The sequence below is a fragment of the Musa acuminata genome, chromosome BXJ3-3 (assembly GCF_036884655.1).
Source record: "Musa acuminata AAA Group cultivar baxijiao chromosome BXJ3-3, Cavendish_Baxijiao_AAA, whole genome shotgun sequence".
In the NCBI taxonomy this organism is placed as follows: Eukaryota; Viridiplantae; Streptophyta; class Magnoliopsida; order Zingiberales; family Musaceae; genus Musa; species Musa acuminata.
Window position 1 is genome coordinate 28983983 of NC_088351.1, and position 24494 is coordinate 29008476.

Below are 24494 nucleotides of genomic sequence, written 5' to 3' on the forward strand. Positions count from 1 at the left end.
TACCCCACCCATTCAGCACTGAAAAGATACAGATCCACACCGAATTCTTGATCTTTTCAGTGATTCTAAGAGCTCAAATTTGTGTAAAGTCCTAAAGTTCTCCTCCTTCTGTTCTTCAAGTCTTGAGTTGTAAAGAGAGGAGAGAAAGGATCTGTAAAGGTTGTCTCCTGAGCCTGTCAAAAGGAGAGAAACTGTAAAAGGGCAGTTAGCCTTCGCCAATTGAAGGAAGGCAGCTAGTTGACGTCGGTGACCTCGTCGGAGGAGGAAGCCAAAAGTGGAGTAGGTCAAGACTGACCGAACCACTCTAAATCTCTGGTTTGCTTTTACTTTGAGCACTTTATCATTACTGCAAACCTCCTACATTGCTACTGCCCTCTGCGCCTTTACGAACAAGTTTCTAAGCTCTGATCTTTCAGAATCTGCATTCAAACGTAAATCGTGTTTTCGTACGATCTTCACATTGCAGCTTACGCTTACATTCGGATTCCATTTATAACTGCAAATTGCTTTCTACGTAAAATGCTTTTCAAGGTTCAAAACTGCTTTTAGACGCAAAACTACATTTAGACGTAAAATTACGTTTAGACGTAAAACTGCGTTTAGACGCAAAACTACGTTTAGACGTAAAGCTGCGTTTAGACGCAAAACTGCGTTTAGACGTAAAACTGCGTTTAGACGCAAAACTGCGTTTAGACGTAAAACTGCGTTTAGACGTAAAACTGCGTTTAGACGCAAAACTGCGTTTAGACGTAAAACTGCGTTTAGACGCAAACTGCGCTTAGACGCAAACTGCGCTTAGACGCAAACTGCACTGTGATTCTGCTTTTATATCGAAATCGTTTTTTATCGGATGAACGCAGCTTTCGTTTTTAAATTGCTGTAAGATTTCCGCTGCACTAATTCACCCCCCCCCTCTTAGTGCTCTCGATCCTAACAATTGGTATCAGAGCGAGGTTAACTCTCTAAAGGATTAAAACCCAAGAGAGATGGCATATGCCGGAAACCAAGAGGGGCATTCGATTACACGTCCACCCATGTTCAGTGGAACGGACTACACCTACTGGAAGACCCGAATGAGGATCTTTCTTATTTCTATGGATTTTGAACTGTGGAACCTTGTTGAAAACGGATTTTCAAAGTCTTCTCTTCCAATGATCGATTGGAATGAGTTGGAAAAGAAGGCTTTCGCTCTTAATGCAAAGGCTATGAATGCCTTATTTTGCGCACTTGATAAAAACGAGTTTAATCGTGTTTCAACTTGAGAAACTGCTTTTGATATTTGGCACACACTTGAAGTGACCCACGAGGGCACAAGTAGAGTGAAAGAGTCAAAAATCAATCTGTTGCTGCATTCTTTTGAACTTTTCCGAATGAAACCGAGTGAAACCATTGGCGACATGTTTACCCGTTTCACGGATGTCGTCAACAGTCTAAAAGGACTCGGAAAAAGTTTTTCGGATTTTGAACTCGTAAATAAAATACTAAGATCCCTTCCTAAAGGTTTGGATCCTAAAGTCACTGCTATTCAAGAGGCAAAAGATCTGCGCAACTTCCCTCTTGAAGAACTAATCGGGTCATTAATGACCTACGAAATGACTTGCAAAGCTCATGAAGAGCAAGAAGACATCCTTCCAAAGAACAGGAAGGATATGACACTTAAAACTTCTGAATGCCACTTGAGAGAAAACTCAAGTGATGAGGATTGTGATGATGACTTAGCACTTTTGACAAAAAGGTTTAAGAAATTCTTCAAAAGAAACAAGTTTAAAAATGATGTGAAAAATAAACTTGAACCCAAGAAGGACCAAGTGATCTGCTACGAATGTAAAAAGCCGGGACACTACAAGAATGATTGTCCCCAAGTCAAAAGAAGAACATCAAAGAAGAAGGCTCTTCAAGCAACATGGGATGACGCGAGCGCATCTGAAGAAGAAGAGTCCAACACCGAGCAAGTTGCTCATTACGCCTTTATGGCCATCGAAGAGGAGGTAACGGATTTATTAGATGCTGATTTATCTTTCGATGAATTATTAAATGCCTTCCATGATTTATTTGATGAATGCAAAGTTATAAATAGAAAATACAAATTGCTAAAAAAGGTACATGATAGTCTTACTTGTGATTTTAATAAGTTAAAAATCGAATATCATGATAGTTTAAATTCATGTATGAAATGTCATGATCTAGAAATCTGTCAAAAAGAAAACTTGCTACTTAAGGACACCTTGAAGAAATTCGAGGTTGGTAGCAAGTCATTAAACATGATCCTTACAAACAAGGGTCATGCTCCCAAAAGAAGTGGGATTGGATTTGTGAGGAGTCCTCACCAAAATCCAACTACCTTTGTAAAAGGCCCCATTTTACATGTTAGAAGCAAATGCAACTTTTGTTGCAAGTTTGGACACAGGACACATTATTGTCCATTCAGGAAATTGAGTCCAAACAAATTGATTTGGGTTCCTAAAGGAATCATGACAAATTCTATGCAACATGATAAAAAATGTAGATCTATTTGTGAGGAACCCAAAAGCAAATGGGTACCTAAACATCATCCTTTCTTGTAGAAAACTAAACCATCGCAAGCTAGGAGCAAGAGATGGTACCTTGACAGTGGATGCTCAAAGCATATGACCGGAGATTCATCCCAATTCTCTAAGCTCTCTAGCATAAACGAAGGATATGTCACCTTCGGAGACAACAACAAGGGTAAAATCATTGGCAAAGGAACCATAGGTAACAAATCCAACTTTTCTATTGAAGATGTTTTGCTAGTTAATGGTCTAAAACATAACCTCCTGAGCATTAGTCAATTGTGTGATAAAGGATATATTATCAGATTTGAATCTAATGCTTGCGTCATTGAAAAACCTCACAAAAACATATCTATGATTGCATTAAAACAAAATAACGTATACACTATTGACATCAATGATTTATGTAATGAAACATGTTTTTCTGCTTTAAATGAGAATGCTTGGATATGGCACAGAAGATTAGGTCATGCTAGCATGAAGCTAATCACTCAAATATCATCCAAAGAACTTGTAAGAGGAATTCCTCATATCAAGTTCATCAAAGATAATGTATGTGATGCCTGCCAATTAGGAAAATAAATTAAGAGTAGCTTCAAATCTAAAAATCAAGTAAGCACCTCTAGGCCCTTACAATTGATCCATATGGACTTGTTCGGACCCATCTCCACATCAAGCCTAAGAGGTAGCAAATATGCTTTCGTCATCATAGATGACTATAGCAGATACACATGGACTTACTTTTTAAAACAAAAAAGTGAATGCCTTAGATCTTTTACCAAGTTTTGCAAACTCGTTCAGAATGAGAAAGGTTCTATGATTTCGTCAATTAGGAGTGATCATGGTGGTGAATTTCAAAACCATGATTTCCAAGAATTTTGTGAACTCAATGGATACAACCATAATTTCTCTACTCCTAGAAACCCTCAACAAAATGGAGTTGTAGAAAGAAAAAATTGAAATTTACAAGAAATGGCAAGAACCATGTTGAATGAACATAACCTACCCAAATACTTTTGGGCCGAAGCCGTAAATACTGCATGCTATATCTTAAATAGAGTTCTAGTGAGACCTCTACTAACCAAAACTCCCTATGAGTTATGGAATAATAAAAAACCCAACGTTTCATATTTCAAAGTCTTTGGGTGTAAATGTTTTATCTTGAATGAAAAAGACAACTTAGGAAAATTTGATGCTAAATCCGATGAAGGAATCTTTCTTGGTTATTCTACAGTTTCTAAAGCCTTTCGTATCTTTAATAAAAGAACTCTAATTATTGAAGAATCCATTCATGTTGTTTTCAATGAGACTTCTGAAATCACGAAAAATGATCTTGACGATGATGTTAATTTTGATTCTTTAAATTTAAACGAGACCCCGTCTCCAACTAGCAACTTGGATGCATCCACTTCTCAGATTTCCTTACCCAAGGATTGGAAGTATGTAGATGCTCATCCTAAGGAGCTAATCTTAGGAGACACTTCAAAGGGAGTTCAAACACGATCTTCTCTTAAAACCTTTTGTACAAATACCGCCTTTCTCTCCCAAATTGAACCCAAATGCATTGATGAAGCCATGAAAGATGATTCATGGATTATCGCAATGCAAGATGAATTAAATCAATTTGAGAGAAATGAAGTGTGGAAGCTTGTTCCTAGGCCAAATGACCATCTAGTTATTGGTACTAAATGGGTCTTCAGAAACAAGCAAAATGAAAATGGTATCATGGTTAGAAACAAGGCTAGATTAGTGGCCAAAGGTTTCAACCAAGAAGAAGGTATCGATTACGAAGAAACCTTCGCTCCTGTGGCACGATTGGAAGCCATAAGGATGCTCCTTGCCTACGCTAGCAGTAAAAATTTTAAGTTGTTTCAAATGGATGTTGAGATAAGTGTTGGAAAGATTAATCTTGGTTGTTATGAGGAATTGGGCCCATTAGCTTAATCTTGGGGCAATTGGGCCCCTGAAAAGATTCAAATTGGGCCGAATGGAGCGAACCATTCGGACCCTGATTGCACCAGGCGGTGCAACCGCCCCAGCCAGGAGGTGCAACCGCCAGGGCTGCGTCTCCCAGCCAGACTGGGCGGTGCAACCGCCCCAACCAGGAGGTGCAACCGCCCAGAGCTCAGTCTTCGAGCTAGACTGGGCGGTGCAACCTCCTCTGTCAAGAGGTAGCACCGCCAGAGCTCAAGTTTCGAGCTCTGCTAGGCGATGCAACCACCGAGCTCAGTCTTCGAGCTCTGGCAGAGAGGAGCATCAGCCTGAGCTCAGTTTCGAGCTCTGCCAGGTGATGCAACCACCAAGCTCAGTCTTCGAGCTCTGGCAGAGAGGTGCATCAGCCTGAGCTCAGTTTCGAGCTCTGCCAAGTGATGCAACCACCGAGCTCAGATTTCGAGCTCTGCCAGGCGGTGCAACCACTGAGCTCAGTCTTCGAGCTCTGTCAGGTGATGCAACCATCGAGCTCAGTCTTCGAGCTCTGGCAGAGAGGAGCAATCGCCTGAGCTCAGTCTTCGAGCTCTGCCAGGTGGTGCCACCTCTCCAGTCAAGAGGTGCAACCGCCTGATCCTAGAATTCTGGGATTTGATCGATTTGATCGTTTTGAGCTCCAAATTTGAACTGGGTTGGGGCCTATAAATACCCCACCCATTCAGCACTGAAAAGATACAGACCCACACCGAATTCTTGATCTTTTCAGTGATTCTAAGAGCTCAAATTTGTGTAAAGTCCTAAAGTTCTCCTCCTTCTGTTCTTCAAGTCTTGAGTTGTAAAGAGAGGAGAGAAAGGATCTGTAAAGGTTGTCTCCTGAGCCTGTCAAAAGGAGAGAAACTGTAAAAGGGCAGTTAGCCTTCGCCCATTGAAGGAAGGCAGCTAGTTGACGTCGGTGACCTCGTCGGAGGAGGAAGCCAAAAGTGGAGTAGGTCAAGACTGACCGAACCACTCTAAATCTCTGGTTTGCTTTTACTTTGAGCACTTTATCATTACTGCAAACCTCCTACATTACTACTGCCCTCTGCGCCTTTACGAACAAGTTTCTAAGCTCTGATCTTTCAGAATCTGCATTCAAACGTAAATCGTGTTTTCGTACGATCTTCACATTGCAGCTTACGCTTACATTCGGATTCCATTTATAACTGCAAATTGCTTTCTACGTAAAACGCTTTTCAAGGTTCAAAACTGCTTTTAGACGCAAAACTACATTTAGACGTAAAATTACGTTTAGACGTAAAACTGCGTTTAGACGCAAAACTGCGTTTAGACGTAAAGCTGCGTTTAGACGTAAAACTGCGTTTAGACGCAAAACTGCGTTTAGACGTAAAACTGCGTTTAGACGTAAAACTACGTTTAGACGTAAAACTGCGTTTAGACGTAAAACTGCATTTAGACGCAAAACTGTGTTTAGACGTAAAACTGCGTTTAGACGCAAACTGCGCTTAGACGCAAACTGCGCTTAGACGCAAACTGCACTGTGATTCTGCTTTTATATCGAAATCGTTTTTTATCGGATGAACGCAGCTTTCGTTTTTAAATTGCTGTAAGATTTCCGCTGCACTAATTCACCCCCCCCTCTTAGTGCTCTCGATCCTAACATATTTGTTACCTCCTAGGCTTGATATATCAATTGGTCCAAACAAATCCATATGGATCAATTGTAATGGTCTAGAGGTGCTTATTTGATTCTTTGGTTTGAAATTATCTTTTATTTATTTTCCTAGTTGACATGCATCATACACATTATCCTTGACAAACTTTTGTCCTTGACAAACTTAATGTTAAGAATATCTCTAACATGTTCTTTAAATAAGATTTGAGAGATTAATTTCATACTAGCATGACCTAATCTCCTATGCCAAAGCCAAGCATCATCATTCAAAATAAAAAAATATATTTTATTACAAAGATCATCAATGTCAATAGTGTACACATTATTTTGTTTTAGCCCAATCATAGAGGAGTTTTTGTGTGGTTGTTCAATAATGCAAACATTGGATTCAAATTTAATGATATATCCTTTATCATATAATTGACTAATGCTCAAGAGATTATGCTTTAAACCATCAACCAACAATGCATCTTTGATCAATAAGTTAAATTTGTTACCTATGGTTCCTTTGCCAATGATTTTACCCTTGTTGTTGTCTCCGAAGGTGACATACTCTTCGTCTAGGCTAGTGAGCTTAGAGAATTGAGATGGATCTCTGGTTATGTGCCTTAAGCATCCACTATCAATGTACTATCTCTTGCTCCTAACTTGTGATGGTAGACATTTCTACAAAAAAAGGATGATTTTTAGGTACCCATTTGACCTTGGGTGCCTCAAAAATCGATCTACGCACTTTATCATGTTGCATTGAGTCATTTGATATTCCTTTCGGAACCCAAATCAATCTATGTAAACTATATCTCTTAAATGGATAATTTGTATGCAACATGTCCGGGTTTACAAAAAAAGTTGCATTTGGTGTGAGGTGATATATGTAGGGTAGGGCCTTTAACAAAGGTTGTTGGATTTTGGTGAGAGCTACTCACAGATCCGATTCTATCTCTTCTATGAACGTGATCCTTATTGGCAAGGATTATATTCAAGGATTTACTACCAACCTCAAACTTTTCTAAGATTTGAGAAGCAAGTTTTCCTTTTTAAGTTTTTCTAATTCATTACATTTTGTGCAATGAGCTAAACTATCATCATGCTCAATTTTTAATCTATCAAAATCACTAATAAGAGAAACATACTCCTTTTTCAACAATTTATATTTTTTACTAACTATTTTGCATTCATCAAATAAATAATGAAGAACGCTTAATAATTCATCAAAAGATAAATTTGTATATAATGAACTACTTATCTCATCTTCGATAGCCATTAGTACATAGTGAGTAATTTGCTCAGTGTTGGTTGGCTCCTCCTCTTCGGATGCACTTGAATCGTCTCATGTTGCTTTAAGAACCTTCTTTTTCTTTGGTTGCTTCTTCTTTGCTAGGGGACATTCGCTCTTGAAATGTCCTAGCTTCTTGCATTCGTAGCATATTACTTGATCTTTCTTGGGTTCAAATTTATTTTTAGTATCATTTTTAAATGTATTCTTTTTTATGAATTTTTTGAACTTTCTTGTCAAGAGTACTAAGTCATCATCAAAGTCCTCATCACTTGAATTTTCTTTCAAATGGTCTTCTTGAGTTCTTAGTATCATATACTTCATATTATTTGGAAGATTGTTCTCAAGCTCTTCATAAGCATTACAAGTCATCTCGTAGGTCATTAGTGACCCGATTAGTTCTTCGAGAGGAAAGTTATTTAAGTCCTTGGTCTCTTGAATGACTATCACTTTAGGGTCCCAACTCTTTGGAAGGGATCTTAAAATTTTATTAATAAGTTCAAAATCTGAGAAACTTTTACCAAGTCCTTTTAGACCATTGATGATATCCGTAAATCGGGTGTACATGTCTCTACTAGTCTTACTCGGTTTTATCCAAAACAACTCAATAAGTATGGACTAAAAGATTAATTTTTGACTCCTTTACTCTACTAGTGCCTTCGTGAGTAACTTCGAGTATGTGCCAAATATCAAAAGTCGTTTCACAAATAGACACTCGATTGAACTTGTTTTTATCTAAAGCACAAAACAAGACATTCATAGCCTTGATGTTTAAAGTGAAAGTCTTCTTCTCCAACTCATTCCAATCGTTTATTGGAAGACAAAACTTTTGAAACCCATTTTCGATAATGTTCCATAGCTCAAAATCCATAGAAATCAGAAAAATCCTCATTCTAGTCTTCCAATATATGTAATCGATCTCATTGAACATTGGAGGACATGTGATTGAATGACCCTCTTGGTTGCCGGCAAATGCTATCTCTCTTGGGTTTCAAACTAAATATGAGAGTGAGCCTAGCTCTGATACCAATTGTTAGGATCAAGAGCGGCACTAAGAGGGGGGGGGGGGGGGGGGGGGGGTTGAATTAGTATAGCGAAAAAAAAATGTTGATTCTGAAAAATATTCGTTTCAATTCAATCTGTTTTGGAAAGAAATTGAACTTAAAAGCTTTCGTTATAGTGCAAAGAGAATGTTAAGGAAGCTTGCAGTAATATAAATTGCACAAATAGATAAGCAAACTAGAATTTAGAGTGGTTCGGTCATTGTGACTTACATCAACTTCTGATTCCTCCTCCATCGAGGTCACCAGCATCCACTAATGGTCTTCCTTCAATAGGCGAAGACCAACCACCTCTTTACAACACTTTCTCCTTTTCACGGGTTTAGGAGATAACCCTTACAAGTCTCACACCTCTCTTAAATGATCTCAATGTTAGGATCGGAGCGGCACTAAGAGGGGGGGGGGGGGGGGGGTGAATTAGTGCAGCGGATTAAAACGTCGGTTTTGACAAATCTTTCGTACGATAAAAAACCGAACTTGAAAAGCTTAATAACTTAGAAGCGTATGGAAGCGTAGTGACTAAGTAAAGTAGTTTGTAGTATGTAAATGGCAAGAATAAAATGCAAACCAGAGAAGACGCCAGTTTATAGTGGTTCGGTCAATCGTGGCCTACATCCACTCCTCTTATTCCTCTTCCGTCGAGGCCACCGGCATCCACTAATGATCTTCCTTTACTAGGCGAAGATCAACCTCCTTCTTACACCCCTCTTACAACCTCTTACAAGTGGTTCACCCTTTTACAAAGATTTCAATGAAAAGAAAGGAGGTGAACACTCAAGCTATTGAAAACAAGACTTTTCCTAAAGCTTTTCTCAACTTCTAGCTTCTCAAAAAGTTGTGTTCTCTTCTAAGAAATGAGGGGTATTTATAGGCCCCAAGAGGATTCAAATTTGGGCTCCAAAATTTGAATTCTCTTTGGTTTCCGAGGCCGGCGGTGCCACCACCTGTCAGTGCCGGTGCCACCGCCTGTCAGTGTCTGACACTGACAGTGGACTGGCGGTGCCACCGCCCAGCTCTCGGGTGCTGGGCGATGCCACCTCCTAGGCCAATTCAACTCACTGGTTGGGCTCCAAACTTGGCCCAAACCAGTCCGAACTCGGGCCCAATTGGCCCCTACTTGGGTTATAGGATTAACACCTAATCCTAACCCTAATTAATGTGCTAACTATGAATTTAAAGATATTTTCTAAGCTATTACAAAGTCCATAAGTCAAGACTTCTTCCGGCGAACTTCCGACGGTCTTCCGATAAACTCTCGGAAACCATTCTGCGGACTCCCGACAAGCTCCTAGACTTCACGATTTGATCTTGGCGAGTTCCAACGAGCTTCTTCGGCCAGGTCCGATCTTTCTCGGCAAGCTCCGCGAACTTCCAACGAACCTTCTGGTGAGCTTCCGAAAAAACCCTTCAGCAAGCTCCCTACTTATTCTTGGCTAGTTCCAGCAGCATTCCCGACGAACCTTCGGACTTCCGTCGAACTCTCGAACTCACAACGAATCCTTCATGCTTGACTCCGACACTTTGTTTTGCTTTATGTCTTCGTCGTTATCATAGTTAATCCTGCACACACAAGCAAAAACTCTACTCCGATCTAAACAATTATTACAACATGAATTGACATTCTGTTGCCCGGCACGTCATTGGTTAGCGCTTTGTCCGATTCTTCAGCGCATCATCCTCTCTTACGGCTTGTTGCCCAATCGACGGTTGACCTCCGCAACCCTGATATCCTTGGCGCAATTCCGCTATCCTTGGCCCGATGCCCGACGTCCGAAGCGTTCAGCCATCCAATATCTTAACGTGATCTCTTCCGGCGCAACGTCAATTCCTCTTACGTTAACTATCTAATCCTAATTGAGTAGACCTACATCACTCAAAATGTAGTTTAAATTATAAACACATATCAAGTGGTTTCATCATTAAAATACGAGATTCAACAATCTCTCCCTTTTTGATGATGACAACCACTTGATGACGGAGTTAACCTTAACTCCCGGAGTTTAAACAAACTCCCCCTATCAATATGCCATATTGATAGAACCTTGAATTCAAACAGAATTCAAGTCATTGCAATATTCATCATGAATACTTGCAACACATCATCATGAACATATGCATAAACTTATGCATCACATGTCATGTCATCAACATACTTCTCCCCCTTTGTCATCAACAAAAAGGAGAAGTACCACAATCAAGTGTTTGTTATATAGGTTTAACTCATTGCATGAAAAACATAATATTAAATTTTTATTATCATGCAATCTAGCAATTTTACAATGTTTTAGAACTTGGAAGCTAGCAATTTAGAGATATTCAAGAAAGCAACTCTTGCTTCTTGAAATATGCAAGTTTTATAAGCTAGCAAATTCAAATATATGCAAGTTGGCATATTTGCTTTTCTTGATATAGGCACGATAGCACATTTTCTTGATGTTTCAAGCTAGCAATTCTTGGTGATGTTCAAGATAGCAATTTCTTCTCTTTTGAGAAGTGCAATTTTTATTTTTTTCTTGAATTGTGCTAGCAATATATCTCCCCCTTTGTCATTGTCAAAAAGAAGGGAAAAACCCTTTACATTAATTTTTAAATCATGACAAAGGTAAGTAATCATTCTTCTTTGTGCATCATTATAGTTTCAATGCACAAATTCATTAAAATTATATTTCATTTTTTTTTTTTTTTTTTATGCACGATACCAAATCATCATTATAAGTATATTAAACATGATATTCAAGCATTCATGATATATCATTTTGGCAACATGATCATAGCTATTCAAATGATGGTATCTAAATGTCGAAATTCATTACATCCTATCATGCATGATCATTGACTTCTCATTTGTATTTCATGCATTATTTCATTTCATCTCATAAGGAATATCAAGAAGAGTTATTGGGTGATGAGATAAATATTTTATGAATACACGGAATTATATAAAAATCATATCATAAGTGTTTCATGTATTCATATTATCACATGAAGCATACAAGACAATAATGCAAAGAAATCATGTCATAAAGGATATCAACGTGAAAATTCAGCAAAGATCACATGATATAATCGCAAAGCATGATATAATTATGAGATATATCATGAGATGATAATTTATCATATCAATGAAAGATATCAATTGTTAAACATGATATGATAATAGTCTCAAAATTTTCAATTTGTGATACATGTGATACATTGCGATACACTAAAAACTTTAATACGATACTTTTAAGGATATCAACCTATTTTTGATACAAAGCATGGCAAGAACAATTATATTACAAGTTTTCTAAGTTTTGCATTTTTTTTTTGCTTCTTTCGAAATAGCAATTCTTTTCTTCTCTTTATATTGCAAGATTTGTAATTCATTGGTAGTGTTTATGATAGCAAGTTCTTTCAATGAAATGATCGAGCTAGCAAATTTTTCTTCCTTTGAAATATGCAGGCTAGTAAACTAACTCCCCCTTTATCATTATCGAAAAGAAGGGAGAACTCAATGGCTAAAAATTTCAACCATTCAACAAGCCAAATATGCAAAGAATTCATGAAAGATATCAATAATGATCAATTCATGAATACCCAAGATATGATTCATGGTTCATTAAAATTCTTCTTAACAAGTTCACGATCAAGATTCATATAATTTATAATAAAACAAATTGATGTACAATCATCACACAAGACATACAAGGCAAAGAAATCTTGTTATTTCTATATTATGTTATCAAGGCTCATGATTCATTTGAAAAAATATAGCATAAAGAGCAAATTGAAACATTCTTATCAAGATCACATTTTACAAGAAATTTCAAGAATCAAATATCAAGTAATCATCATGTTTCTTCAAAATTCTTAAGTCAAGAAGTCAAGGGAAAGTTCATGATTCGGTTAAAACAAAATTTCATTCAAGTTAATTAAAAAAAATCATAATCAAATCATCATTTTTGAGATTCATAACATGAATAACGTTATTACTATTTCATCAAACTCAATTTCGAGATTCACACAATATCATGAAATCATTAATCTCGATAAGATGGGAAAAGCATTTTCTTTTTAAGTGATTCTTTTAACACATCATAAAAAAAACTTATTTATAATTCAAGTGATTTACAAGATATCATAAATGAATTTATCACTTGTATTTCATCAAACTCGAGAACTCTAGAGATAGAAAATGATTGAAGCATTTAACATGATTGAAGCATGATTCATATTTAAAATGTATCTTATGTCGTAAATACGAATCAAGCATTTGTCAAATCTGAGATCATCCTCAAAATTACATTCAATAAATTCATATATGACAAGCATAGATTTATTGAAAAATCAATAAGATAGAGGATTACATTTCATTTTTATAAATTTCTATTCATGTGATTTGCTTCTTATGAGCATGCCTTTGCTTTAAAAAAAATGTCAACATTCAAGATAGAAAGGTAAATTTCGTAAAAATAAATTATCAAGCATGATTCCATGATAACATCCTTTTAATATCTTGATATTCATTATCAAGTATGATTTCAAAAAGTATGTTCAAGAGAAATCATTAAGACCAAATGCATGATACACTCATTTATTTTCAAAATATTCATCATGTTTATTTTCATGAGATTCACAAGATTGGTAAAATAAATTCATTAATCTCAATAGGATATAAAATTCATTTCCATTTCATACAATTGATTTCATGTGAGAGTGTTCAAGTCTTTTTGTGAAAACATTGTATCATCATTTAAAGTCAAAACATAAGTTTCGTCATAAAGCCGTCAAGAACAAACACATCAAAAATAAAACATCATGATATCACATCTATCATCAAAAGACTATCAAGAAATTCATACATAGATGTACATGCACTATGTCATCTTAATATGTCATGAGAATGTCATCTTAATTCATCATAAAAATGATTAAACCAAAAACATGTTAATCCAAAATGAGAGTATCAAATCAACATTTACTTCAAAAACTCATGCATGACATAAAATCATCAAAATACACATGCATGGATTAATCCTAAGCATTATCACATATCATATAACTTTCATCCATAATGTTGCATACATCATTCAATATTTCAAAACATAACATGCATGAAACCTTAGCAATATACTTTTCATGATCAAATTTTTAATTTTTTTAAAGATGCTAAAAAGAAAAACATGATATAATTTTTGAAAAATGATTTTTTATTTTCTATTCCTACTATCTAAATTAAGCACTCATGAAAAACTTCAAGTAATTTCAAAATAATTCAAGAGAGTTGAGTTACTTACCTTATAGTTGAAGCCCGTCAAAGCCCAATTCGCCGTTTCACCTTTGGAAGTTCTTGATTCATCCTTGGTTGCCTTCCTTTTCTTTGGCCTCTTCCTTCGTTCAAGTTCATTATTTATTTTAGATTTTTGTTTAATAAACTTATTAAGATTTAGTGTTCGAAGTTCAAGTTCATCATTGTCCTCATCACTTGGGTCGTCGCTCAAGTGGTATTCATTTGTCCGGGGTTCCAAATCCTTCCTGTTCTTTGGAAGGTGGTTCAAGTGTTCATTGTGTTCATCATGTGCATTGCGCACCATTTCATATGTCATCAATGAGCCGATAAGTTCTTCAAGTGGAAAAATATTTAAATCTTTTGTTTCTTGTATTACCGTTACTTTTGATTCCCAAGCTTTAGAAAGTGATCGTAAAACTTTACTAACAAGTTCAAAATTCGAGAAACATTTGCCAAGAGCTTGTAAACCATTGACGACATCCGTAAAACGGGTGTACATGTCAACAATGGTTTCGCTCGACTTCATTCGAAAAAGCTCGAAATCATGCATTAAAATATTAACTTTCGAGTCTTTGACTCTATTAGTTCCCTCATGTGTGATTTCAAGTGTTCGCCAAATATCAAAAGTCGTTTCGCACATAGAAATCCAATTGAACTCATTTTTGTCCAAAGCGCAAAATAAGGCATTCATAGCCTTTGCATTTAAAGCAAAAACCTTCTTCTCCGATTCATTCCATTCGCTCATCGAAAGAGAAGATTTTTTAAATCCGTTTTCAACAATAGTCCAAAGCTCGAAATCCATGGAAATGAGGAAGATCCTCATACGAGTCTTCCAATAAGTATAATCCGACCCATTAAACAAGGGTGGATGTGTGATAGAATGACCCTCATGTATGCCGGAGTAAGCCATCTCTCTTAGGTATCAAACCAAATATGAGAGTGAGCCTAGCTCTGATACCAATTGTTAGGATCAGGGGGGGTGAATTAGTGCAGCGGATTAAAACGTCGGTTTTGACAAATCTTTCGTACGATAAAAAACCGAACTTGAAAAGCTTAATAACTTAGAAGCATATGGAAGCGTAGTGACTAAGTAAAGTAGTTTGCAGTATGTAAATGGCAAGAATAAAATGCAAACCAGAGAAGACGGCAGTTTATAGTGGTTCGGTCAATCGTGACCTACATCCACTCCTCTTATTCCTCTTCCGTCGAGGCCACCGGCATCCACTAATGATCTTCCTTTACTAGGCGAAGATCAACCTCCTTACACCCCTCTTACAACCTCTTACAAGTGGTTCACCCTTTTACAAAGATTTCAATGAAAAGAAAGGAGGTGAACACTCAAGCTATTGAAAACAAGACTTTTCCTAAAGCTTTTCTCAACTTCTAGCTTCTCAAAATGTTGTGTTCTCTGTTGAGAAATGAGGGGTATTTATAGGCCCCAAGAGGATTCAAATTTGGGCTCCAAAATTTGAATTCTCTTTGGTTTCCGAGGCCGGCGGTGCCACCACTTGTCAGTGCCGGTGCCACCGCCTGTCAGTGTCTGACACTGATAGTGGACTGGTGGTGCCACTGCCCAGTCAAGTGGTGCCACCGCCCAGCTCTCGGGTGCTAGGCGGTGCCACCGCCTAGGCCAATTCAGCTCACTGGTTGGGCTCCAAACTTGGCCCAACCCAGTCCGAACTCGGGCCCAATTGGCCCCTACTTGGGTTATAGGATTAACACCTAATCCTAACCCTAATTAACGTGCTAAATATAAATTTAAAGACATTTTCTAAGCTATTACAAAGTCCATAAGTCAAGACTTCTTCCGGCGAGCTTCCGGCAAACTTCCGACGGTCTTCCGATAAACTCTCGGAAACCATTCTGCGGATTCCCGGCAAGCTCCTAGACTTCATGATTTGATCTTGGCGAGTTCCAACGAGCTTCTTCGGCCAGGTCCGATCTTTCTCGGCGAGCTCCGCGAACTTCCAACGAACCTTCCGGTGAGCTTCCGAAAAAACCCTTTGGCAAGCTCCCTACTTATTCTTGGCTAGTTCCGGCAGCATTCCCGACGAACCTTCGGACTTCCGTCGAACTCTCGAACTCACAACGAATCCTTCGTGCTTGACTCCGACACTTTGTTTTGCTTTATGTCTTCGTCGTTATCATAGTTAATTCTGCACACACGAGCAAAAACTCTACTCCGATCTAGACAATTATTACAACGCGAATTGACATTCTATTGCCCGGCACGTCATTGGTTGGCGCTTCATCCGATTCTTCAGCGCTTCGTTCCATTCTTCAGCGCATCATCCTCTCTTATGGCTTGTTGCCCAATCGGCGGTTGACCTCCATAACCCCGATATCCTTGGTGCAATTTCGCTCTCCTTGGCCCGATGTCCGACGTCCGAAGCGTTCAGCCATCCAATATCCTAACGTGATCTCTTCCGGCGCAACGTCAATTCCTCCTGCGTTAACTGTCTAATCCTAATCGAGTAGACCTATATCACTCAAAATATAGTTTAAATTATAAACACATATCAAGTGGTTTCATCATCAAAATACGAGATTCAACACTCAACACTTAGAAAAGAGAGGAGGAGGACTCTAGCACTTTTATAATACTCTAACACTTCAAAGACTCATGATTATGCCAATACTTTTGTACTCTTTCATGCAGAAAAGAATAGGGTATTTATAGGTCCCAATGACTTCAAAATTGGAGCTAAAAAGTGTCTCATCCCGGATTTCTAGGCTACTGACGGTACTACTGTCAGTACTGGGCGGTACCACAGCCTAACACTTGACACTAGGTGGTACGATCGCTTGACAGAGCTCGGAGATGAGCTTTGGCGATTTCACCGCCTGACAGGGGTGGTACTACTGCTGGCAGCATTAACTGCCGACGATACCACTACCCAGACCACTTGGGAGACTAGGTCACCCAAGCATTGCCACAGTTGGTTGGGCTTTCAGGTGCTGAATGGGCTATTCAATCCGGCCCAATTCGGCTATGTTAAGGGCCTAGTTGACCCCTAATTGAGTTAGTGGGATTACCTCCCAATCCTAACTCAATTTAAGTTCTAACTATAACGATTATGACATTTAACAAATCATTCTTGTTCTAGTACATCAATTATTCTTCCGGTGAACCTTCGACGATCTCTCAGTAATGTTTCGACGGACTCTCGATAAGCTCTTGGACTTTACGATGATTTTCTTAGTAAGTTCCGACGAGCTTCTTTGGCAAGCTCTTGGATTTCTCGGTCAGTTCCGGCAAAACTTTCGACGAACGTCCGGACTTCCGACGAACTCTCGATCTCCCAACGAAGTCTCGATCTTGACTCCGGCACAACATTTGCTTTATGTCTTACCACTATCGTAATTAATACTGCATATTTATCTCAACACATATATTAGGTCAAACAATTTACCAATTGATTTCATCATCAAAATCCGAGATTCAACAAACTTATCCTAAAGACCCCAAAAACCTAAAAACCCTATATTTATTTCTTCCTTCTATATCTAATATCTTTTTAAAAATATTTAAAATAATATTTGTGATATAAGCTTTTGATAATGTGAGTCCAATTAGATTAAATTCTTATTTGATTCCGTTAAGCTGAATCGATTCCCAAAGCTGAATCAGTTCATTTAATATATTTAAAAAAATTAAAAATGAAAAATAATAATAATTAATCAATTATTCAAACCAAATTAATTGGTTTTCTGATTAGATAGGTCGGAAATAGTTTCGATTTGGAATACCTTACTTTAAAATGATATTTCTACTCGATTCAATTCGATCCTTAATGGTTCTATTTCAATTGATTACGTTTGAAGATCTTGAGTTCATCTTATTTTTTATTATTATTTAAAAAATAACACCGCTTAGAGTATTTATAACTTTTGAACCTAACTAAGTATTTAAACCTATTCAAATATCCAAATCCAAATCTTATTTGAATTTCAACCTGTTTGTAACAATTGAGGCAATCGATGAGTGAAAAGAGGATGTTCCGAGTGATCATGCAAACAACATCAACTAAAATTCACTGGCATCATTAAATCAAGAAACATTCTTGGCAACCAAAGATAAGATTACCAAATGTTTGTTTTTATGCAGCCTGAAAATAATTGACATGGCTTAGAGTATTTATAACCTATAGAACCTAATTGTTATAGCTGATGAATAATTGACTTGTTAATTTTATTGAACCTAAATCATTGATAGGCTCAACATAGCCAAATTAAATCGAGCCAGAATCACTGGATTCTTATTGAGGCCCAACAATCCAAATCAAACTATGTCCTTCACCATACTTCATTAGTAACTCAATTGTAAGAGTATGTATCTTCCAAAGTCCTGACATAGCTCAAATCAAATCGTCCTCCTTATCATACTTCGACTTATTTAGGTTGAAGTTAATAAAATATATTTATAAAATCATTATAAATCAATCTGAATATTCTTTCAATTTAAACCTCAAAAGGATAGTTCTGAATGATCATAATTAATTAAAAAATTAATAGTATTGTTAAATTAAGATATATTTCTTGAAAACGAAAAGAAAGTATCAAAAGTTGTTCTATGCTGCCTTAAAAACTAAAATATTTTCCTCGGTGTACAATTACCTTTTAAACTAATTACTTATTCGATACATGACATCTCTTAGGTTAATATAACTGACTTAGAAAATAATATCTTTTGAGCTATTATAGAATACACATAACTCTAGAAATATTATATCATTATAATAAATATCAAAAATATTTTCTCATCTCTTTCTCCTCTTTGATATTCAATTAGTCTCATTGAATCACCTATCATTTTTTCTTCACTTTGCATCACACTTCAAGCGGAGGACAAATAGAATAAGAATGAAAAAAAAAAGATTATAAGTAAAAATAATAAATATTTTATTTAAATTAAATTCTAAATTGAGGATATATATATATCTATTTATATATAAAGGGATAACCTAGAAATATTTAAAATTCTTACTTAATATGGGATTATAAATAATAATAATGGAATTACAAATAGTAATCTTTTGTGTTTATTAATAGATGATTCTTCAACTGCAAATTTATTATGTTGCATAACGATAACAAGTTTCTATGCAAGCAAACAAACGATGATGAGGAAAATATTGTTGAAATAAGAAATATTTCAATAAATATTCTCCTTTCAACCTCAAATTAATCTTATTTTGGGCTCAGCTCCAAGTGGAGTCCAATTGATTCAAAACATTGATCATATCAGTAAATAAAAAAAAATATAAAAAAACCAGTTTTAGTTCAATAATTGTTATCACAATTTTGATCCCTAGTAGCAATCAACAACATGTTCATGGCTTGGACACAAATAAAAATATAAAAGATTAAAAAAGGAACGGCTATATCAATAATTAAAACGATATATGATAAGATGTGATGATGGATGGACATTAAAATACTTGTAATGCTCCAAATTAATCCATTGCGCATCATATCATTGTTCTAAATAAACAAATGATGTTATGGCCATTTGTGCAATTATGGAATGGTTTCAGACCACAAATAATTGCATCGTTGCATTCATAATTTAAAGGCCACAATTCCTAAACACCTCCACGTTTTGGAGCCAATTTAGTAGATCAATCTGAAGTTGAATGTGAGAACAACAAAGGCCACATCTTAAAATATTTGATCTTTTTCTTTCTTTCTTTCTTTCAAAAGAAAAAGAATTATTGGGTGACAAATAAATTGCCAACCAGTCCAAAAGGATCAATAATTGCACGAGAGAAGAACGAGTGATCACCATCGCGATGGACACGTTGATTCAGCCATCATGAAGCTTTCACATCCATTTCACTGGAAAGTGAAGGGACAAACCATGATCATTTAGGTGTTTGAGACCATACCAAAGCATGTCTTTTCTGATTGAGCTATAGGACTCATGTGGGGCTTCAAATCCTCCTCCCAACAGATGTGAGAGGTCCAAAATAAACATTTCAACAAATAAATTTGTCAATCTATTTACTTATGTGAGTATTTTTGCCTTTTCGGCCATCATTATATTTTTTGTAATATTAGAAGGGATTTGATCACAACTACATGAGACAAGATTGATGATATACATTTTTTTATAAGTTACATTAGTCATTATATTTATTTTTTATATAGTTTCCTTGAAGAATTGGTAATGAAAATTGATAGAAAAATATAAAACCTATCAAACTAATCTCATTTTTTTTAACCAACTAGTAGTTTTATCTGAGTGATAGATAAAAAGTATGAACTACTTAATAGTCATCATGATATTAGGCTCGTACGGAATTATTTTGTTTTTCAGAGATCATGAGTCATATTTCTTTTATAAGCTACATTAGTCAGTATATTTATTTTTTATATAGTTTTCTTGAAGAATTGATAATGAAAATTGATAGAAAAATATAAATAATCTAAAACCTATGAAACTAATATCATTTTTTTAACCAACTAGTAGTTTTTTTCGAGCAATAGATAAAAAGTAGGAACCACCTAATAAATCAATATTTGGTCTTCATTCATACTGAATTATTTGCTTCGAGTGTGCCTACACGATTTTCTTTTTTGTAGAGATCATAAATCTTGAAAGATATTTTAAAAATAAAAATAATTTAACGGGCTTATAACTCTTTAGTTTCTCTACTTCTTAATTAATGTGAAACTAAATATTTGTCATTCTCAACACAACCAGATAGATGTAATGATAATTAAACCCACTACATCAGTCTACAATAATGAATTCAATATATAATGTTGTGTATCCAATATGAAACAGTGCACAAAAAAACAGCAAGAAGAAGTAATAATGCAAGAGATGGATGCAGTAAATATTCGAGTGGATGGCGAGCTCCCTTGTGGTAAATCGTCACCAATCATTGAGTTTGTATGCACCACAGACTTCGCTATCTCGCTCTCTCAATCATCCATGGAGCAATGTTCCTCCAGCTTTACAAGAAATTGCATGGTTGTCACATCGTACATCTTACATATAGAAAACATCACGCCCTTATCAACTCTCCAATAATTCATTCATGTGAACACTTGCACCACAAAAAACAACACAACCCCGATGGCATCAAGAGCATGTGGTGACTTGATACGTAAATTGGAGTAGAGGAGCAATTAGATCCAGAAAATAAAGAGTTCCTGTTTCTTAGTACGCCATGTGGGCATCATACAGAGTGTGGTATGGAAAGCCTTATATTTCGGATCATGTCAGGTCCACTTCCCGATAGCATGACGCGTTACGGACTCATCCCATGTGGCTCGACACGTCAGGCGACCACGAGGAACAGGACCCCGCACGTCGGTACTCGAGCGAGCACGGACACGTCGGATCAGGCGACAGACAGGAAGCACGTCGTGACACTGACGTGGATATTGTAATTAATAATGACTGAGCAGCGTTCGACATTACGGTGCGAAGTAACATGTCGTGCGGGCTGGCGATATTGAATCGTGCAAGTTGTCGTGAATCACATGCTTCCGCCAATCATACACATGCGTGATTGGATTGTTTTATAGAGTTTTGATTGATGATCGATGCACCACTTGTCTGCGTCGGGGAGCAGCCTCATACGACAACACATTACTGTTGTCTCACAGTGTAATTTAATAGGCTGGAGACGATAAGAGCAGGAGATTATGAGATGGGAAACGAGGTGCGGAGATCCAACAATGCAATCGTGTCCCCGACTTTTGCCACAATTTGGCATACGACTCGACCTGCGACTTAGGGTGCGATACCCGGCGTTTTTTTATTGTACGGCGCAAATCGAGGTTGAGTGAGTCATTTCGCGTCACAAACTCGCGATAGGATCTGGCTTCTGATTGATCCGTCACGAAGAGGTGGTCCCCGGACACGATGGTCGACGAGTGGTCCGATGGTCCACAAGGCTCCACGTAAGGCTTCTGATGTGAAGACGCGGATGACTGATTGAATGTATCGGTCGCTCATGGCCCACTTTCCAGTGGGTCCCGTAAAGAGCCCGGTTTTTCCACGAGGCTGGTAGGTGAGAAGGAAAGGTCTGAACGTGTAGGAAAAGCGTCGGGCTCTGTGTATATTTAAATGGCTGGTTCGCCCGCCAAATTACTTTCTGGTGGCCTCCACGACGCGGTCGGTCGGGATCAGATCTGGGGCGAGCCCAAAACGCGATATCCGCCATTGGCGTGGGCCCGGAAGGCGGCTTACCGTCCTCCGCGGGAGCGGAATGACGACACACCCCACCTTGCACCGGCTATAAAACCCGGCCCACTGGTTCTCCACCATTCTGCATCCACGTCCAACAGTCCAAGAAGACTCCTCGGTAGTAAGTGGAACCGGCACAGATGGCTGACTCCACGGTGAGGGTGGCGGTGACCGGCCCCAGGAAGACGCGCATGCACCGCCTCATCGAGGAGGAAGGCATCGTGCTGATGCCGGGGATCTACGACGCGCTCTCTGCGGCCGTCCTCCAGAGCCTGGGCTTCCGTGCCGGCTTCGTCTCCGGCTACGCCGTCTCCGCCTCCCGCCTCGGCATGCCCGACATCGGCCTCCTCACGTATTTCCCTCAGCCGTCTTACTTTCTTTACCAGCGTGCGATTTATTTTATTTCATTCTATACTAAATTTGTTCTCTCTCTCTCTCTCTTCATGGTAAAATAATCAAAGGCCGCCGGAGATGGCGGACGCAGCTCGAGCTATTTGCGCGGCAGCTCCTAACGTTGCCTTCATCGTTGATGCCGGTAATATTTTCTTCTTAATTTGGTCCTCGGTAAAAAATTAAGAAAAAATTTAAGAAATTAAGAAAAAAGATAACTGAAGATCGAATGCAATTGGATAAACTAAGGGGACTAAAAGTATGTGGGCAGAGTCAATGATTTGGTAGCCCCGACAAATTTTATTTATTTGCAATATATCTCAACTAAATTAAATTGATATTACAGACACCGGAGGTGGCAATGCTCTCAATGTCCAAAGGACTGTTCGAGATATAATTGGTACCGGTGCCGCTGGCTTGTTTCTTGAGGTACCACTACGCCCCCGCCCTGACATACATAAAATGATCATTGCCACCCCCATGCTCTGACTCGTTCCAACTTCCAAATCTAATTTTTCTCCACCTTCATCTTGATTCCAGGATCAAGTTTGGCCGAAGAAGTGCGGTAAGAGAACATCAATCTTTTAACTCTCAGATCCTTCTGGTTTCTTTCTGCTACTACGAGTTTTCTATGGAATCCATCCATCTCACTGGTATTTTTCTTCTCTGTTTCTCTGGCAACCAGGACATATGCAGGGTAAACAGGTACGACTGAGCTGGGAAACATACATCAACTCTTCTTACATTATCCCACCGTATATAATATGCATTAAACTGCGCTTATGTTAGGTGATACCTGCTCATGAGCATGCCGCAAAGATAGCAGCCGCAAGAGAAGCCATTGGGGACTCTGACTTCTTTCTCATCGCTCGAACTGATGCTCGTGCAACCGCCGGTGGCCTATCTGACGCCATTGCACGGGCTAACCTCTACATGGAGGTATCCATCGATTACTCTGTTCATGCAAATATCGATCGATCGAAGCTCCAATTCCGTCGGATTGGCTTCTCTGACGAGCATACTCTCTGCTTGACCTTGTGCAGGCGGGAGCGGATGCTTGCTTCGTGGAGGCACCGCGGAGCGACGACGAGATGAGGGAGGTCTGCAAGCGCACCAATGGTTTCAGGGCTGCCAACATGCTGGAGGGTGGGTACACCCCCCTGCACACGCCACAGGAGCTCAAGGAACTGGGATTCCACCTCATAGTGCACTCCACCACCGCCGTCTACGCGTCGGCTCGCGCGTTGATCGACGTCCTCAAAGTGATGAAAGAGGAAGGCACCAGCCGAGACCAACTCCACAAGCTGACCACCTTCGAGGAGTTCAACAGTTTGATCGGACTGAAGAAACTAAACGAGATCGGAGCCCGATACGACAAGTTCCAAGTTCCCTCTAACTGACGCAAAGCAAAGCGTAATAAAGGGGGCGACGGCATGAGTGCGAAGCTTGGGTAAAGTATTGCGTGCGTAGTGTCGTTAAGAGTGTGTTCGTCTTAAGCTACTATTGAACCGCTGCGGTGCGGTAAATTTCCTCTCTTAGGTCTCATTTCCTACGTTGTCTTTGGGGTGTCGTAATGGTTGCGAGTGGGGTGGCTGTAGTGCCACGATTCTCTCTTCTCCTCTTCTGTCGAGAATAATGAATAAGCATCGATAAGAAAGGGATCTATTTAATCCTTTGGTAACCTAAAAAATTGGTCGACATTGTTTACTACCCTTTGATGAGCTCATCCTGTTTGCAGGCTGTCTGAGCTTTGCCACATCTACGAGTTTAATGAGCAAGAAGATACTGTACCACTTTTAAGCTCACCTGTTTTTATTCACCTATTTCTTCTCCATCAAAAATTATTTTTTTCTATTCCTACCAAAGCATTTCGAATTACACAATAGACCTTTCAAATTTAATTCTTCGACGTTAAAAAGTATTTATTAATAAAAAATGAAAATTTTATTTTTTTTCTTCAATAAAATCTCTCTTAGAATAATGTTTCTTTTCCCAGCAGTAACGTACAGTTGCTGAAAATACATTGTATGTCTATATAGCTGAAAATTTAAACGGAAAAAAATATATCTTTATCAGAACCAAAGTTAAGAGAAGTTCGGTTTGGCTAAAATATTATTGCTAAAATACCACATGCCTATCAACAAAATTTGAGTGCTCGAG

The 24494-nt window shown here is 38.1% G+C and overlaps 1 protein-coding gene across 1 annotated transcript; it reads left to right on the forward strand.

The window, feature by feature from the left end:
* The first annotated feature begins 22014 nt into the window (after nucleotides 1-22014).
* LOC135634165 (carboxyvinyl-carboxyphosphonate phosphorylmutase, chloroplastic-like) lies at nucleotides 22015-24004 on the forward strand. The gene is made up of 7 exons (XM_065144431.1): nucleotides 22015-22296; nucleotides 22406-22479; nucleotides 22681-22763; nucleotides 22875-22899; nucleotides 23020-23039; nucleotides 23124-23273; nucleotides 23378-24004. The coding sequence occupies exons 1-7, from the start codon at nucleotides 22085-22087 to the stop codon at nucleotides 23732-23734; spliced, it is 921 nt and encodes a 306-aa protein (XP_065000503.1). The 5' UTR covers nucleotides 22015-22084; the 3' UTR covers nucleotides 23735-24004.
* The last annotated feature ends 490 nt before the right edge of the window (nucleotides 24005-24494 follow it).

What these genes read in the sequence shown, in the direction of transcription:
- LOC135634165 (XM_065144431.1), top strand. Translation starts at nt 22,085, where the DNA reads ATGGCTGACTCCACGGTGAGGGTGGCGGTGACCGGCCCCAGGAAGACG. An exon ending in TGCCTTCATCGTTGATGCCG is followed by an intron (nt 22,480 to 22,680) that starts GTAATATTTTCT and finishes TTGATATTACAG; the next exon opens with ACACCGGAGGTGGCAATGCT. An exon ending in GACATATGCAGGGTAAACAG is followed by an intron (nt 23,040 to 23,123) that starts GTACGACTGAGC and finishes CGCTTATGTTAG; the next exon opens with GTGATACCTGCTCATGAGCA.